General features: G+C 39.3%; 1 protein-coding gene across 1 annotated transcript in view; it reads right to left on the bottom strand.

Annotated features, from left to right (window-relative positions):
• The window catches only part of PDS5B (PDS5 cohesin associated factor B), a 72,267-nt gene that overhangs the window by 39,532 nt on the left and 12,900 nt on the right, over positions 1 to 19,835 (bottom strand). Inside the window, exons 3-9 of the mRNA XM_033146484.1 lie at positions 15,232 to 15,435; positions 9,285 to 9,371; positions 8,998 to 9,095; positions 7,270 to 7,396; positions 4,705 to 4,785; positions 1,703 to 1,843; positions 45 to 160 (exon numbers count right to left, since the gene is read on the bottom strand). Of these exons, the coding sequence (XP_033002375.1) occupies positions 45 to 160; positions 1,703 to 1,843; positions 4,705 to 4,785; positions 7,270 to 7,396; positions 8,998 to 9,095; positions 9,285 to 9,371; positions 15,232 to 15,435 (854 nt within the window). The remainder of the gene's footprint in view (positions 1 to 44; positions 161 to 1,702; positions 1,844 to 4,704; positions 4,786 to 7,269; positions 7,397 to 8,997; positions 9,096 to 9,284; positions 9,372 to 15,231; positions 15,436 to 19,835) is intronic.

Genomic DNA, 19,835 nt, shown 5'->3' with positions numbered 1-19,835 from the left:
TTCAGTATTTAATCCCCAAGGTAAAGGAACTAAACAATTTATACCTCCCCAAATAACACTGCCAAAGTGGTTTGTTTTGAGATGCCAACTCTGAATCCTTAGCCCCAAACATTTTTGCTAGTAATTTTACAACCTGCAGGCGTTCTTCATTGTCATTGCTCTGAAAAATAAAAGAAATTTCAACATATATAATACATACACAGAGAAAGAGACAAAGAAAGGACAGACACTGTAAAAACAGGTTCTCGAACAAACCTATTTCTTTTTTTTAAAAAAGCATACACATTTATCAATCTAAAATTTAAAAAGGTAGAAAATAATAGCTGTGGAAATGAACCAACAAGCAACAAAGTCAGTTTATAAAGGAATAATTAAACTTGTCCTGCCATATGACTCTGATAAACAATTTACAAATACCATTTGAGGACCAAGGTATCACTTATACTTCTCATATGTGCTTAACTTAAACCCAGTACCATGCCAAGTTTACTCAGAAGCAGGTCCATTATGTTCAGTGGAGCTTGCTCCTTGTTAAGTATGCCTAGAATGAGTTAGAAGGCTACAGTTCTAAGTCCTACTTTTGCTTAGGTATAGTTAATAAAATTAGTTGTGCATACACTGTGTGCTAGTGCATCTGCTTCACTCCTCCCTACCTCCAGCAGGGAAACAATCCACAGGGTTGTTGGTTTAGCCTTATGTTCAAACATGTGCCCCTGGTTTATTTCTCCCAAAGAAACTACAACTGGGAAGTTTAGGATATGGTCTGGAGAAAAACAAACCCTGAGCGCTGGCTCAGATATATTATCATAAGACAATCACTCTGTGGTTTGTCAAAGTGGAAGAGCTCCAAGCTACATGGCACAGACTGCGCTACTTTCCCATAGTTTATGGCTCAGCATTGCGTCCAAACGCTGTCACAGACACCAACACAGAGATGGATGCTATTGCATGCTCTTTCCCCGCTCCTTTTCAGCCTGCAGGGCCAAAGCTAAGAGGTATGGCAAATGTAGCACAAAGTGGCATTAGCTGAAGTTAAGGCTACATATACACCAGAATTCTGTTTCATTTCCTTTTTTCCTCTTCATTCCAGCTGCTAATGTATATCTCAGTATACTCCAGTGCTGCTCCTCTGCTTTCGTCCCACATATGCAGAGGGCAACAAAGAAATTATTTACGACCGTGTGTTCCTGTGTTCTTTGCAAGCAGATATACGGAGCGTTGAGGGGAATATTAATTCACCAGCCTGCCAACTGAAACAGCATCTGGACACAGTTACAGCTTTGCGTATAGGTAGTACTGCAGGGCAGAGATGTGGTGCAATGGGTCAGTGCAACTGGCTGTTAACCAGAAGGTTGGTGATTCTAGCCCACCCAGGGACAGCTGTGGGCAGAATAACTGCACTGCAGTGGACTAGATGATCCTTGTGGGTTCGTTCCAACTCTATAATTCTGTGTTTCCAGGGGTTATAGGCCAGTGAGGAATGTGGCTTGGAAGGCGGGATAGTCTGAGGAGAATCCCAAGAGCTAGATAAAGAGAACTGCTACAGGGAAACTAAAAGGCACTCATAAGGAAAAGGAGTTGACGAACCAATGTTCACTGAGGTGCAAGGAACACGCTGTATGAAAAGTTGTGTGCTTGTTGCCCCACACCAGCAACAACCTCCCAAATGATCCAAATTTGATACAACTGATGTAACACTTACCTTTAGTTTAAATTCAAGCTGTGGCAAAACTGATAGTAAAAGATGACTATCAATATTGTATAGCTCCAGAATTAAGTCAAAAACATGCTCCGAGAGATCACTGATAGACGTTTTTCCTAACATAAGCACTTGATTAAAGAACTGCAAGACAAAGCAAGATGTATCAACAGCAGAAGCAGGTTCTCAGTCTCTCTCAACAATCTACTCCAAGCTGTTCTGGGAAAACACTACAAAGGGATATCAAAATGCCCAGAGGACAAACATGTGACCCCAAAACTCCTAAGTAACTACTTTCTCACAGTTGAAGCATTTGGGAAGCCCCACCCCCTGGCCCTGGGATTCTTCATAAGGGAGCTGTTCCTGAAGAACTGTGAGGGGAGAGATTCCATCAGGCAAGGCCTTCTTCCACCTGCTTTCCTCCAACCTCTAGTCTCTGCTTCTCAATTTGTATTGTATTATTTTATGTACTGTGGCTTGGCGTTGTTTTATTGATTAGTTTAGAAATTATTTATTGTAACTGTTGAGTGGATTTCTGTTTAACTTTTATATGTTGATATTATTATTTTATACTACTCTAATAATTGTTGAATGTTACTTTTTGAAGTAGGTTGCTTATTTTAAAGTTTTGTTTTATTATCACATTTTCGTATTGCATTAGATTTTTATAAGATGTACATTTTTTTTGTTTCTTCAGCTTGTAAACCGCCTTGAGTATTGTAAGATAGACAGTATACAAATAAAAAAAAAGAGAATTAAGAACAAACTGCTATTTTTAACTTCATCTTAGCTCTTCCTATTTCTAAAAGTACATCATTTGAAAGCTAACAAGTACTTTAAGAAGACCCACTAACCTAGCATTCTACCCAAATGCCTGCTATCTTAGATTTCTGGTAACTCAGCTAGTTAACTGCAGGAAACAATAACATACTAACCCTACATAGGGGACTCACTCTAGTTTCAGCTGGATTTACTTGCTTAAGCTCATAGTCTAAATTTCCGAGTGCCCTTTAACGCAATGAGCTTTCAAACGTAAGAGAAATCGTATTTCTTTATTATTAAATTTATATCCCGGCTTTCCTCCCAAAGGATTCAATTTTTGTTCCATTTGTTTTAAAATGTTTGTGCAATGGAAACCACATTTATGCAGAATAAAGTATAACAATTACTGGGTACAGCTGAAAATAAAACATTTCACAATCTACATTAATAATTCTCTGGTGGAATACTGCTGTGCCTAGAGCACTGCTATGACAGTCTTCTTCGTTTCTGGAGAAGAGAATGTATTTTTCTCGTACTGAAACAACTCCACAAGCTATCAGGAAGTTTCAGAACTCAAACGAAAGCACTGGTCTTAACCTTTAAAGCTCTAAACAGCTTGGGACCCAAATTATTTGTTGGATTGGCATATCAATCCACCCTTGCGTAGCAAGGGCTGCCCCATGTTCCATAATGGAGGGGGTGACAAATTATCAAGGAACAATAACTGCCCTACGAGGGCGGTTCATAAAAAACTTTTTTTTAAATGCCTGCTCCAAAGGTCTTATCTTACTATACTAGGGATTATATAACTATATATGAAATTTCATGCATATCGGTTAGCATCTTGACCCTCCTCCACCAAAATAGCTGTTTACTTGGCTGTTTTCCTATGGCTGAAATTTCAGTTCAGTGGAGCACTTACTGTTCCCAACCCTAACAATGTGGAAAGCCATCTAATTAGACTTTAATTTGATTTTGAGATGTTTTTAGGAGGTAATTTAATTATTGTTTGATTTTATACCAATGTTATGTATCTGATGTTAGCCACCCTGAGCCCAACTTTGGCCGGGGAGGGTGGGATATAAATAAAAGTGTTTTATTATTATTATTACTTGTTATTATTCCTTTGTAAGAAAATATGAAATAACGTAAAACCATTTTTGCGGGGGGGGGGGGAATCAATGGGGGGTGACAAGAAATTTTCTGCACTGGGTACCACCTGGCCTTCCTACGCCTCTGCGGGGCGGGGTGCCAAAATTTTTTTGCCCCTGGGTACCAATTTACCTTGCTATGCCCCTGAATCCACCCATCGACCAAGAATGCCATCTAAGGCCTTTCTCCAGGTCCCTGTACCATCTGAATTGTGATAGGTAGCAGCTGGAGAAAGTGAGAGAGCACTTTTCGTGTGGTGGTCCATGTGGAATACCTTCCCCGAGAAGGCCTGCCTAGAGACCATGTGTCAGGGATTGCCCGGCTCCTCGCGAGGAGAGGGAGAGGAGAGGCCCTACTAGGGAGGAGAGCCAGGGCAAGGGTATTCCTTGGGAGGAGCAAGGGGAGAGAGGCCCTCCTCTTGAGGAAGAGAGGGACAGGAGGACTACTCATGAGGAGGGGCTGGTTGGAAGTCCTGCTCAAGAGCAGGACTGGGAGAGCAGCTCTTCGCGAGAGGAGGGCTCTCTACGCTACAGGGAACCCCAGCCACTTCTGTCAACAGACTCCTCCTCCTCTAGCCTCTCGCCTGAGCTCTCTCCAAGGGAGGGGGAGCTGCGAAGGCTTGGAGACTCTGGGCAAAGACCCAGCACCGCCAGCCAGAAAGGATCTGAGGAAGAATGGCTGCTTCCGGCGCCAGCACCACATCGGAGGTTCAGGGGGCACCGCAGACGTCGTTTTAGGGTGCCGAGACTTTGGTGTTGAGCGGCAAACAGGAGAGGGGCACTTCCGGATTCTGCAAGTGACTGAGCGGTCATGTTTTGAACTAGCTCCACACTGTAAATAGTTATGCACAATAAATAGTTTTAGCTACTGAAGGCTCTGTCGTTACTCATGAACAACACTTGGGAAGCTCCTGACACCATGTTACTATTATTTTGGTGTCATACGGAAACAGTCCAGCTTTCCAAGGGTTCTAAGCAGTTTTAACTTAGGACAATTTTAACTGGCTCTCTGGATATGCACGTACTTAGTCATCATCAAATTATACATTTTACTCAGTTTCATCTGCACAGTCACTTTAAATCCTCACTTACATTAGTAATGTATGGTTCAATAGCTTGGGCCGTCCTCTTCAGTAAAGCCTTTGCCAAGTCATATGCTTGTTTGTTTAAGTTCTGAAAGGTATAGTTCAGACAAGAAACACTATGAAAGTGTGCTTGAAATGTATGCTCAGATACAAATATGTGAATTCACGTAAATGGCTTTTTTCAAATCTTCACAAACAAGATGGACAAATGCTGATTTTAAAAAAGGATACTGCAAGTATTGCACAAAAAAACCCCACTATGATTACAATATATAGAAACAACTACAGAGTTGGTCAATGCAGTGTCAAACTTTCAAAGCTCAGAAAAAGGCTACTATGCAGGCTGCAATCCTCTATGTGCTTTGTTGTTGTTGTTGTTTAGTCATGTCTGACCCTTTGTGACTCCATGGACCAGAGCACGCCAGGCACTCCTGTCTTCCACTGCCTCCCGCAGTTTGGTCAAACTCATGTTGGTAGCTTCGAGAACACTGTGCTTATCTGGGTTAAGTCCCATTGAACTCTGGGACTTAATTCTGTGATTGCATGCATAAGATTGTGCTGTCAGCCATAAATCCTGGTTTCTGCTAACTTCCATCTCTCAATCTAACAGTTTTCCTTGGTTTAGTTATTTTTCAGACTAATAATCCACATTTTAACATTACAACTGACAAACTAAGTTATGTATTACCATTTATTGTTTTATGCTTCCTAGCAAATCAGCAGAACTGCTAGGACTCTGGAGATGATACAGTATAAATTACTAGGATCACTATAAAGCTCAGACGAGTGATCCTGTATGCTGTCCAGCTACCTGTTCTTCTGAAATGTGTTCAGTTCTCCAATTTATGTCTAATTATTTAACAGCACCAACATTACTTTCTGTCCCACTGAGAAATACTATTTTGCTCACTGCCAACTCTTGCTTTGCTGTACAGTACTGTGTTTTTAATATTCGGTTGGGAGCTGCCCAGAGTTGCTGGGGAAACCCAGCCAGATGGACGGGGTGTGTACAAATAAATAAATAAATAAATAAATATTCTTATTGTTATTTTGAAAAAGTTCAGGACACTTACAGCAAAGTCTAATGCAACTTTACTCAGAAGTAAATTAAACTTTGTTCAGCTGAACTTGTGTATAAATAAAAGCACATACAACTGTAGCCTTAGCCTTTGAAGTATTTGTTTTTGTATAGTTTCCTTGCATGTATACAGAAAGAGCCTAACAAAAATCTGTCTTGTTTCTAAGCAAGTGTAATTCTGCATTGTATGTGGGCTGCACGTCCAAAGGTTTGGGATTATATTTCAAGGTTGTAGAAAAGCTTTATTTAGTTGCAAATTAATATTTAGTTGTTATAGTAACCAGTTAACACACATCCTTGTTCACAAAACATGCAAAAATGAAAATCAGGAACTCAATTTTAATTGCTTTTTTTCCTTGATGGTATTAAATTATTTAACTCAATTAACCCTGTGAAAAATGGAGTCAGGTTAAATTCAGTTATAAAATACTGTTGAACAATAGCTAGATCAATTTCATTTCAAGATCAATTAATAATGACTAACTGAAAACTGTACCATGTGAATTCTAAGATGTAATGCTTTCAAATAAAAATTAAAAGCCAGTTGATACTCTTTGTGTTTTCCAGATATTAATAGTTCCTTGCATCCAAAAATCTGAAACAGCTAATTACACTTCCCAAAACTGGGAAAACCAACATGAAATAATATACAGGTAGCCAAGGCAACTTTTCAACAATCCTCCAAATATGGTGCCTCAAGAAATAACAAAATGGCAAACACACAGTCTTTATACTCTTGACCAAGCAATGAAGTACTGATGGAATTAACCACAAAAAGGTAGAAACATGAGCTTTCCCTGTGCTGTCTAGAGTTGGGAAAATAGCTTTCCTTCCCAAACGTAATTGTTCTTTCCCAAATCAGCTTCAGGAAAAGAACAAAAATTTGGCTGAGACACAGCTACAGTCAGAACAATGGAGACATAGAAAAATACTGTGATTTGCACCCTTATGTTCCAAGACTGCTAGACACCTCAAGTACTTGACATATGAACATTTATATTAACATGACACAGTTAATGTTAGCCTTACAAATTATAATTCAGAAGGAAGGTCATCCATCTGCATGCTTAGCCTAGTTGCACAGAGCTTTCCTGGCTGCACTCCCCTGTCCCAACAAGCACCACGACACAGCTCTGCTTGCCCCTCTTCTACAATGGAAGAGTTACTAACAATGCCATTTGAGGATAGAAGAGGAAAACACACACGTGAATGGAGTTTGCCCAGTGCTATCTGCCATTAAACTCAAGCAACACTGAGCTGAAACAAATGCAGTTCTCCAACCTCTCACAAAAAAAAGAGTTGATCTCTGTCTAAGTAGTGGGAACAAGGGATGGAGATCTTGGCCAACTTTATTGCTTCAGTTTGGCAGTCTAACCCTGGTTACAGAGCCACAAATAAAAGGTAGCTGCACTATAACATTGCCACATACATGCCTGTTGATGCTAAATAAAAGTAACGGAAGTGCCAGGAAATTAGGGAAATGTTACTGCTTACCTTATGTGCAGGCACCAGGTTAACTAAAACTGTATCCAAAAGCTCCTGAGACACTGTATCACCTTCACAAATTATAGAGCTCATCAAATCCACCATATGCATATGAACCTTTTGATTATGACCATTGCTGAAATCAAGAGGAACAGATTTTCAACTCATTAGCACAATATAATTCACTATGGTTCAGCCATAAGATAAGTAAAATAAACTATTATTACATTTATCCAATATTTCCTTCAAGGAGTTCAGAGTGGCGCACATGATTTCTCCCTGTTCTATACTCACAACAAGCTGAGAGATAGGTTACGCTCAGAGACAGTGACTGGCCCAAGGTCACCCAGTGAAATTCATGGCTGAGGGGGCATTTGAACCCTGGTATCCCAAGTCCTATTCTGCTTACTAGACAAAAACATTGATTTCAAAGTCACACATATTTTCACACTTTTTTTTAATTTGGAGAAATGTGGCCCAGTCCATTTATTACTGTCATTCTCTCTTGTAAAATTAGTGAAATTTTTCGTAATTTTTGTTTTTCACAACTCTAGCATCAAATAGAAGGCTCAGCAGAGGTGAAGTTAATACATTACACTACTAAACTATGACTAGAAATGTCCAGATCTGGGGATCTATCCTGGCTGATATTTAGTATGGTGTTTCTGCAACTGTTCATGACCATAAAGTTATAATCTATGAGTTGCCATTAAGAGTTCTGCACATGGGCCCTGTGTGTACACAGAGACTATAAACTCATTTAAAATAGAACTTTTAAGTGCAATCTTATACATGCCTACTCAGAGGTAAGCGCCACTGAGTACAATGGGACTTACACCCAAGCATGGATGGGGAAGAAATTGGAGCCAGTGCAATTGTCTCAGCATCAGTGTTATATGTTCAGATCATCCTGCCCCAGTCACCAATCTGACTGCTGTAGTCTACACCAGCTACAGTTTCCAAACTGTCTTCAAAGGCAGCCCAACATATAATGTACTGCAGTAGTCTAAATTATCGAGTTACAGGAGCATAGACAACAGAAGTTAGGCTGCCCTGTTCAGAGAACTAACTGGGACACACACTCCTTGCCTCTCTCCTGGCAAATGTCATCATACAGAGCAACTAAGGCAGTTTCTGTACAAATATCGGGTCAAAACCCAAATTGAAATGGATCTAGAAAATCAGTTTCAGCCAAAAGAACCTGGATCTGGCCCATGACCATCTGCTTGAAGACCTTGCCCATGAAGGGGAGATTAGAATGCACTTCATGCCTTCCCTTTTCAATTCAGCCCTGTGGATTTGTCTGCCCCATGTCTAACATCATATGATGTCAGGTAGATGTGGTCTGAGTCAATCCATACCGCTGGCCAAATGGGGATGTCTGGCAAGTCAGAGGTTCCCTACCACTAGTGTATAGGATTGCAACCTTAGTCAATTACTTTAATGAACAATGCATCTGTGGCTTAGAAAATTCACGGTGTTTTAAGTGGCCTGGGCACCTGTAAGTCTGGTACTGATCCCTAACAATTTGAAATACAGGCAACCCCTGATTTGCGCATGGGTTGCATTCTGGGACATTGTGTGCTCCGTCCCATTTTCTAGCCACTTCCAGGTTGCTGCGATGCGCGTGTTCATGGTCACGCACATATTGAAAGCGGGTAAATCGGTTGTTGCCTGTACTATTTTAATCCCAACCTTTTCATGAATATATTTGTTGTTAAAGATAAATATACTTACTTGATTACAGAAAACAATGTTCTGTACAATTGTGTGAAAATTTCATTGCTATCTTCGAGTTCAAAGCATATGTTGTAAGATTTAACCCACGCAATGTTCTACATAGGAAAAGAAGACAGTTAATGTATCTGGAACAGCAACCTAACAAAAAGATAAAAGGTAAGTCCTGTGGTGGCCACTATCATGATTTTGGATCTCCACCCATTCATATTTTTAAAAAAGTGAACCTTTTGCCTATTTTAAATCAACTGTGGATAGCTTATAAATAGAAAATAATTTACACTTGCCTCAAGCAAATAAAAATATCTATTGAACTGTGGACTTTTTGTATCTTCTAATCCTTTCAATTGTCTTGTTATGAACATAAATATATCCTGCAAAGGAAAGAACAGGTATTTATTTCACATACATAACAAATATATACTAGTTGCATAAACATTCACTTCAACTGAAAAATCATTTCTCTATGAACTAGAATTCGTAACATATTTTAACTGACCTCTTAATTCTCACAATCAAAGTCTGAAGCACATAAAAAGACAGAAAATATTAGGAACATCAATCAGGATTTTGCAGCACTTGTTTTCACTTTAATTTTATTCTGAATCAGGTTTTGAGCTTTCAGTCTATTACAGTGAATAATGACAGAACGAAATCCTGGTAATAATTATTATCATTATTAATTATTAAATTTGTGGGAGAGAGTCCTATAGTTCAACTATGCACTGCATGGCATGAAGAAGTACTTTCAGCAATTTCAGCAGCAACAAGAGATGCAGTGGGAAATCATGGGAACAGCTCCTCAATCTTTCCATGACTGCTCAATTCACACACATTGTCTGACCACCCTAAGCCTTTTCCATGGCAAGCCAGAATGGATTTTGAGTATAAAAACTCATTTGTGTTTACCAACCTGCAGAAAGCAAAATAAACGAATTTTCACAACTCTCCATATGAAGTGCACACAAGTCTTGAAATGAAAAGGGCTGCTGGAAGCAACATTTCCTAGATACGGCCACCAGGGGGCTTTCCTCCTGACACTAAACTTGTGTGCATAACATCCCCATACAGTGTGTGAGCCATTCAAGAGGGCAATGCAAGTGTGAGGGAACTGTCACCTAAGAAGTTAAAAGTAACCTAGAGAAGAGTAACAACTGATAACGAGAATATACAGATGAAGGTGCTGAAAGACACGAGGAATCAAAAGAGCTGTCAAATCTGCAAACACGTGAGTCAGAAGTGTAAGGCACAATGGAGCAGCAGGTTTAAGAGCTTGGCATTTCAGCATCATCTCAAATAAATACAAACAATGAGGTGGAATATATGCTCAAAATAATTTTGTCTTCTCTACTAGAAGGTCTGGGTGTCCAAAAGGATCACACAACACCACGTCTTCCAAAACGCTTCCCGGTTTTAGCTCTATGTCTCACATGCTAGAGTCCATGTGACAACTGGGTCATTGAGAGCACTCCTGTTTGAGAGGTTTTGCTGAAGAAAACTCTGTTCCTTGGAAAGTTCACACGTATTCTATTGGGAAGGTGAAAGTTAATTGGATAGGGGTCTTGTCCTCCCTCCTTTTGCCTGTTTGAAATGCCTTTTCCCAAGTAATTTGTCTGGAAATGATCAGGCTAAAATCAAAGTACTGTAACATCAGCACTGACAGACATGCATTTGAAAAGCTAGGTTTATGAAATATATTGTTGTTGGGAAGAAACATTTCAAAATAATTTGTCTGGGAATCAAGACTGTTGACACTGACAATGTTAAAAAAGCACTTTTGAAAAGCTTGTGCTTGTGAAATATATGTTGCGATGAAGAGAGTAAATGTGAACAATATAGTAAAAGAGGACTGCGAAGCTAGACGTCATTTCTTTTAACTTTTAACTTATAAAAAGTAATACTGAACACTTTCAAAACACACTACATAAAAGTTAACAAGTAGTCATTTCAAGTGGAAATGAATGTACTTGGCAATTTAACATAATACTGTTGCCTAAGAATGCACCAATCTAAATTTCAACTGAGGGAGTAAAAAAATGGAAAGAAGATGAGGGAAGCAACAAGGGAAGACTATGAATAAGTGTAGTTATGCTTCAGTTCACAATCAATTAGCCAACCTGAGTTAATATGGTACCAATCCACTTACTTCAAACTAGCCTTATATAGTCAAAGTGAGTTCTCTGAACTAACTGAGACATAGACCGTGGCTTCAGAAATTTCAGTATTGACAACAAGGTAAAGAGAACTACACCTAGCAGTTTTCTATCCAAGCCATGTAGCTTCATTCTGATATAACCGTAAACTTTTTAAATATAGTTTACTGGGGTTTGTATATCTGAATCAGATACGGCTCACTAACCGTCAGCCAACAAACTACAACCTTAAACTTTGGTTTGTCAATCTCAGACTGTGCTAACTGTATATTATCATTATGTATTAACTTGCTATCCTAATTTGTTGCTGCCCACCTGCTGACCCGAGATGCAAACAAAGAGCAGCTAAAAATGAAACTCCTCACACAGCTAATAGACTCTCATTGGTGCTTTCTTAGACCTTGCTCGGTGTCCTCTCTCTACATGCTACCGTGTTTCTCCTAAAATAAGACGCCGTCTTATATTTTTTTTCGCTCAACAAAACACAGTATGGCTTATTTTCAGGGGATGTCTTATTTTAACCGCGTTGCATTGGTACACTGCATAGCCACGCCTCTCCAGGCTGTTTTAATGGGAGGTACCACGTCACTATGGCTTATTTTTGGGGTATGGCTTATTTTTGGGGAACGGCTTATATTTCGCAAATGCATAGAAATCCTGCTATGGCTTATTTTATGGCTATGTCTTATTTTAGGAGAAACAGGGTAGGAGACTTACCCCCCCTTTTCTTACAATTTAGTACACCATCCAACCTAGAGCTGAATACACATGGCCTCTCTAAACTTTTCCCATATGTGGGCGGAGAAATGGGGAGGGGGAGGCATTTCACTGACTTTCCCCAAAGAGAAGAGAAATTATCCAGTAACCTCTTAGGGCTGAGGCTCACTGTTACAAGCAGCAGTGTGCTGACCCTTTACCAGTACCACAAAGCAGAATCCACATCTGGAACTGTAAAGTGGGTTAGCCCCCCCCCCCGATTAGTATTGCATCCAGAGCCATGTAGTCCTTTTTTCCATTCTCCCCAAAACACCTGTACAGTATGTGAAAATACAACAGCTAGCTTTTTCACATGAAGTAGATGTGGGAATTGTTGGGTTTTTCAAGCAAACTGATTGATCAATCTACCCCCACAGCAATTAAATTGCCAGATTATTGTTTAGAGAACAAGAAATCTACAGTCAGACTTGGTGAAAAGAAAATAGGGTTGTTGTTTTTAAGAAACTTTTCTGGAAACAGTGTTTCCCACACTTGGGATCCCAGCTGTTTTTGGGTTGCAGCTCCCATCATCCCTAGCTAACAGGACCAGTGGTCAGAGACCCAAGTCTGGGAAACAATGATACAGAACAAGCCAACTTCAAAAAACCAATCTGTCCATAGTAAGGAGCATAAGGAACTCTAGACTGAGTTCAGACTCAACTAATTATTAATAGAAAATAAATTCACAAATTTCTCTTTACTATATTTCTGCCCAACCCAGGAAACCACTAATTATATGAGAACCATTTTCTTTAAAACCACTGTTCTGAGAATTGTACAAACACAGATAGATAATCAGCATGATTTATTCTGCATCTTTAAAATGGATTACAATTAGGGTTGCATGCCAATTAAAATTTAAATCCATTACTCATGTGTGTTTTAGTTGATTAATCTGTTGGCTAAATCTGCATACATTTGCATATGGGTAAAAGCAATATTCCAGAAGAGGCGTATTCACTCGTTTTTACAGGATGCATACATTCATTATGCCAGGTATCATCATTCCCATGTGTTAGAGAAAGGGGGGATGTGTCTTTCAAGATAGTGCTTGCCTTTTGCAGTTTAAGTACTTGTATTAAAATATTTTTCAAAAAAAATATCCTGTCCAATTCATCATGAGCACATTTTCATCTGATTGAAATGATTTAAAAAACAAACAAACAACAACACACTACAGCCCCAATTAAAATGAATGTAACATATAATGGCTTTAGAATCAATAAAAGCAGCAATAAGCCACTCAGAAGTGCTAAAATTGAGGATAGAATAGCTGAAACAGACACGGACTTTATTATGGACAATAGCAGCCAGACACTTGAAAGGAACTGAGCTGAAAAACTAGAGTCCATGACACACAACACACCATTTTCTATGCCCTCAGATGTTCATTCCACTACAAAGATGCAGCACTGTGCAACTCCTTGGAATTATTATTTTAGGAGGAAAAAGAAGTTATGTAACTGGAATAATCCACTATGGTTTATCATATTGTGCAATCCCATGTTCTAGCATGGCCACAAAGAAATGAGAAGTGTTTGCTTCAGTTTCAATTAATCAAAGTTAGTCTTACATGGTAAACTGTGGCTAATCTGAACTATGATTCACTTGTTAACTTCAGCTTAAAGTTGCACTTGTTTCAAACAAGTTCATAATAATTAAATTATTGTCAGAAATGAATCGCAGTTGAGTTTAACCAATTTTGCCAAGCTCAGATAAAACAACAAGCTGTAGTTAATCAAAAACAAAAACAAAAGCTTCTGAACCCCTCTTCACAACCACACTGGAGGAGGAAAGGAGAGAGGAAGACCCCCAAGGAAAACCTAGGCGCTTCTCAACAGAAAACCTGAACCATACTCTATGCCCTGATAACATTATGATGAAACGACATTTTGCGTGGCGAGTTTATAAAACAGTGTCCATGTCCCTAGCAAATGGTCACAAAACAACACTCATTTTCATTCACTACAGGACAACGTTTTTCAAGCAGCTTCTTGACAGCGCTATCATAAAAGAGGCAAATGGGAGTCAGCAACTAAGTTCCATAATATACAACTTTGTCATTTATTGTACAGATACATGAGTCTCGGAAAACAAATACAACAAACTGCAGACGATATAGCTGAGAAAGATGGAACTGCTGAAAGCCATAAGCATAAATACCACTTGCTAACATCAGAACACTTCATAATACAGAAACGTATCTCTACCTAAAATTCAAACTTGGTCAAACTACTTTAGAATTCACGTAGTCAAGGGGGGAAATGCCAAATGACTTGCCATAATTTGACCCCAAATGCCATAATTTAACAAATTACAGTGGTACCTCGACTTACGAATTACTCGACGTACGAATTTTTCGACTTACGAATGAAAAAAGTGCCCGCACGCCTACAAATTTTTTGACATCCGAAGGACAGCCGTTGGCGGTTTTAGATGGGGTTTATTCAACTTACAAATTTTAGATGTGATTTACTCGACTTATGAATTTTTCTGAATTTTTCATTTCCAATGCATTCCTATGGGGAAATCGCTTTTTTCGACTTACGAATTTTTCGACCTACGAATGTGCATTCGGAACGGATTAAATTCGTAAGTCGAGGTACCACTGTAATCATTTGAAAGCAGGCAGCTGACAATATTTATTATTCATATGAACACACACACACACACAAAAATAACTTTAAGGTCATTAGAAGGAATACAGAATGCCAATGGTTATTAATTCTTTAGTTTTAGTTTTTGCCTGTTAGAATAGCTTTAAACCTACACAGCTACCTTGCCCTTATTGTCAACAGCTACTCAATTAAAGTTTTGCATGCTGCCCTAACTCGTATAATCAAGTTCTCATTTAAGGGTCATAGGAACGCACAACTGCATTTAGCACTTGCAAAATTTTATTTCAAAATTCTTTTAACAGGAAAAACGTCCCTGCTTATCGACTTTTCAATTTCCCTAGGCTTTTTTTTTTTTGCAACATAGATCAATCTGTGATAAATAACAGGCAACTGTCACTCCAAGCCTAAATACACTGTGGCAAATATTATCAGTTCTTCCTTTCAAACTGGGCCTATAGGACCAGACTACACCTTAAAAATTCCCACACTGATCCTACAACAACAAATCACTTAAAAATACCTAGCTGAAAATGGAGCCAGTGCTTTTAAAAATATTTAATTCATATCAGCTAGAATATGCAGTGTGAAAGCCCTGCTGAAGAGTTCTAACCTCTCGATGGTTTGTTTTTGAATGTTTAGAAATAAACATAAAACAGCAATCCTGCTCATCCAAAGTCGCAGAAAATAAGGATGACATACAATCTTACCTTAAGTTTATCTGGTGAAGTATATGGTGCTTCAGGAGCATATATTCTAAAAATATCAGCAAGACAACAAGCTACGAGCAAGCGTACATCTTTATCAGGATGCTTAAGGAAAAAATCAGAGGCAAGATGTAAAGCAAGATTTAGATAGAGCTCCTTTTCTTCCTCAGAGTCCTGGTCCATATCCATGAATGTTTTGACAACCATCTGCCAAAAGAAATTTCCAAGATAAGCAACATTCTCTAGAAAAAAAACATCCCATATTTAAAAAGCATATACATTAAAAGGACTATTTTTCTCTATGTGCTTTTTCATTTTCCTGGCTATTTCAACTTTCCCGTAATGAGGGTAGAATATTGTAAGCTTCAAAATGGTTGAATGTCAAAGTATTTAACCTACAGTCATGTGACCAATAATATTTGCATTAAAAGGTAAAGGGGCCCCTGACCATTAGGTCCAGGCCTGTCCGACTCTGGGGTTGTGGCACTCATCTCGCGTTACTGGCCGAGGGAGCTGGCATACAGCTTCCGGGTCATGTGGCCAGCATGACTAAGCCGCTTCTGGTGAACCAGAGCAGCACACAGAAACGCTGTTTACCTTCCCGCTGGAGCGGTACCTATTTATCTACTTGCGCTTTGACGTGCTTTCGAACTCCTAGGTGGGCAGGAGCTGGGACCGAGCAACGGGAGCTCACCCCGTCGCAGGGATTCGAACCGCCAACCTTCTGATCAGCAAGCCCTAGGCTCTGTTGTTTGAACCACAGCGCCACCCGTTACATCTTTGCTAATAGCACATATCAACATTCAATGACACTAGGAATAAATACATAGCAAAGGTGGTTGCTGCCAACAGGAATGTACAGTCAAAATAAATTTGTATCTGACAAAGTAGATTCTGGCCTATAAAGGCTGCCCTTGTTTAAGTTGCCACAAGTTTGCTTTTGCTGCAGCAAATCAACACAATTGCTCTTCTCACTTCCCTTGGGGAAGGGCCATAGCTCAATGGTAGAGACTCTGCCTTGCATGCAGGAGGCCCCAAATTTGATCTTCCAGTAGAGCTGGGAGAGACTCTTGCCTGAAACCCTGGAGAACTGCTTTCAGACAGTGGAGACAATACTGAGCTAGATAGACCAAGGGTCTAATTCAGTGTTTGGCACCTTCCTATCTTCCTATATATAAAAATGTAAGTCTGCCATCACACAGCTCCTGTTGGGAGGATTTGCAGTGTCACATCGCAACCCGGGATTCGCATAAAGTCAGAGTGAAGGAGGGAAGCAAAAGAGAAGTAAGGTTGCACAACAGCAGTGAATATGGCATGGAAGTGAGAAGGGAGAGACATTGAAAGGGGGGGGGAATAGTGGTTTAAATCAATGGCTGAACTTCCAAGTAAAACATGGAAAGAGAGGAAAGCAACAGTTTAAAATGGTTTTAAACAACGGCAGAGGTTTGAGAGAAATGGGGATAGAGGGGCACTGAGGGAAATTGTGATTTAAACAACATAACTTTTTGAATAAAGCAGGGGTGTAAAAAAACTGTATGCTGCTCTGATTAGTCAGACTGTCATTTAATATTCATTTCACTGGGGATCTTTTGATATATAGAAAATCTAAGTCATTCTAAGAGTAGACTCATTGATATCAATGACTTGGACCGCACGGATTTCAGTGGATTTACTCATTATTTTCAAAGAATGTAACAAATTATTCAAGCTTCTCTGGAGTTCAGCTTTGTCGTTCAAAGTACTTCATGAAAGCTTTTGAAGTTCACTTACACGGCAACAAAACCTCTGGAAAATCTAACATGAAAAAGACTGCATTCTCTAACAAAACGCATTTATTACCATAGCATATCGCAATATTTTTTGCTACACACAAAAACCAGCAACCAACCTCAAACACTAAAATTATTCCAGTTACAGGTAGGTAGCCGTTTTGGTCTGCCATAATCAAAACAAAATAAAAAATAATAAAATTCCTTCCAGTAGCACCTTAGAGACCAACTAAGTTTGTTCTTGGTATGAGCTTTTGTGTGCATACACTGAAACAGAAGTCACCAGACCCTTATATATAGTGATAGAGTGCGGAGGGGTATTACTCAGAAGCATAGCTGTCAAGTTTTCCCTTTTCTTGCGAGGGATCCTATTCGGCATAATGGAATTTCCCTTTAAAAAAGGGAGAACTTGACAGCTATGCTCAGAAATGTGGTGGGAATGGGTGATTGGCTGATAGGTGTGGAAAACCTGTTGACGACTGCAATTGGTCTTACAGGAAAAAGCAAGGGGTGAGATGGCTAAAAATAGCTTTGTCATGTATAATGAGATAAGAATCCAATGTCTTTCTCCAGACCAGGTCTCTCCATGGTTTTAAGTTTGGTAATGAGTTGCAATTCAGCAACTTCTCTTTCCATTCTATTTCTGAAATTCCTTTGTACTGTAATAAGACAGCTACTTTGAGATCTTGGATAGAATGTCCTGGGAGACTGAAGTGTTCTCCTACTGGTTTCTCTGTTTTGTGATTCCTGATATCAGATTTATGTCCATTTATCCTTTGGCGTAGAGTTTGGCCTGTTTGTCCAATATAGAGAGCTGAAGGGCACTGTTGGCATTTGATGGCATACACAATCTTAGAAGATGAGCAATTAAATAGTCCTGAGATGGTATGTTTATTATGTTTATGAGATGGTATAGTATCAAACATACCATCTCAGGACTATTTAATTGCTCATCTTGCACACCTATCAGCCAATCACCCATTCCCACCACCCTTCTGAGTAATACCCCTCCCCACTCTCTCACTATATATAAGGGTCTGGCGACTTCTGTTTCAGTGTATCTGAAGATGTGTGCATGCACACGAAAGCTCATACCAAGAACAAACTTAGTTGGTCTCTAAGGTGCTACTGGAAGGATTTTGTTTATTTTTTATTTTGTTTTGACTAAAATTATTAAGAGCAGGCCAAATTACAAAGAGAAGAGCACAATCAAAGTTAATCTTCTAGGTATACCTAGAAACTTATTTACAAACCCAGAAGGCATCTATTGAATTAATTTTAAAATTTCAAGATTTTGTACAGTGGTACCTCTGGTTGCGAACGGGATCCGTCCCGGAGCCCCGTTTGCAACATGAGCAACATGTAATATGAAGCGCCAAATCTGCACATGTGCGCGATGCGATTTGGTGCTTCTGCACATGCGCAAAGCACGATTTAGCACTTCTGCTCATGCATGACGCGCCGAACCCGGAAGTAACCCATGCCAAACGCAACCCGCAGCTATTGTAACCCGAGGTATGACTGTAATGCTCAGTTGCACGAAGCACAAACAGTTGTTTATACATTATCACCCTTTATACTGGGGGGGGGGGGGAGCCAATTTATATCTGAGAAAACGTCAGTGTATCACAAATCATTTGGCCCCGTAATTGTATCCTGTCTTTGAACTGTAATATAAATGGCGAGTGATCAATTTTTAGGAGTATCTCTTTTCAAATATATAAAAAGTAATCAATTATGTACTACTTAACACTCTAAATATCTATACAATTCTTTCCACGAGAGACTTAGTAAGGCATCTATAAGATGATGACATAGAAGATTCCATAAAACTAACAGTTGGAAACTCCACTTCTCCTTTTCTGGCCTCTGGTAATGCTGATCTCAACCAATGATTCAGCTAACTGCAAATAGGAATCCAATTAAGATACCAGCTGGGTACTGGATTTTTTTTTGTGTGTGCAGAGAATAGGAGAAGCACACTGTGGAAGCAAGAAAGGATGTAATATTTAGGCTGCACAATGTTGGGGAAGCACCAGTTTCCATACTTAGCAAGCAGCCTACACATGATGGAGCATAACCATGTCATTTTAATATGCATAGATTTCATGCATGGTGGGGCAACAGAATTGTACACATACATCCACCCTAGGTCATGTCTCAACTGCACCTCCTCTTGTCTTTGTGTCCAAAGACCCATCTCCCAACATGTACGGTACTGTCAACATGTATGATTCTATCAAAATTCAAGATGTCCCTGCTGGTCCGAAGAAGGATGGTGGCTTCACCTTAGACCAATAAATAATAACTATACCCAATTAGTATCTATGTAAGAACTATTACATTCAGTTGGGTGTTTAACTAAACACTATATTCAAATTTTGACTTCCATGTCATTATTTCATTCTCGGTTTCCCAGTATCTGTGAATTTCAGAAATACTGTCCTTACTGTCACTGAGTTAGCTAGCTTAGAGCTAGGACATCTTTCTCCTTCTCTCCCCCCCCCCCACCAACATATTTACCGAAAAAATAACTGTGACCAACTCTTGCCTCCACAGATCTGAGCAGAAGGAGGGAAGGGGACCCTTGTTTGAAAGCTTATTAAAATTAAGATAAGGTTATTAAAATTAAGATAAGTTGAATAGTATTTTAATATAAGATCAGAAAATGGTAAGGAAATTACTAAAGATGAATTACAAAGAAAGCAGTCAGAGAGGACGTGAGGAAGTCAACTTACAATGATATATAGAAGAATAGTTAGGTTTAGATAAGTATTTTGGTGGGGTAGTGGGGTATGATTTTTTTATTGTTTGTAGTTTTTGTGTTGGTGTTTTGTT

This window comes from Lacerta agilis, chromosome 4, assembly GCF_009819535.1.
Source record: "Lacerta agilis isolate rLacAgi1 chromosome 4, rLacAgi1.pri, whole genome shotgun sequence".
NCBI classification, from domain to species: Eukaryota; Metazoa; Chordata; class Lepidosauria; order Squamata; family Lacertidae; genus Lacerta; species Lacerta agilis.
This window is presented reverse-complemented; position numbering and strand designations above follow the sequence as displayed.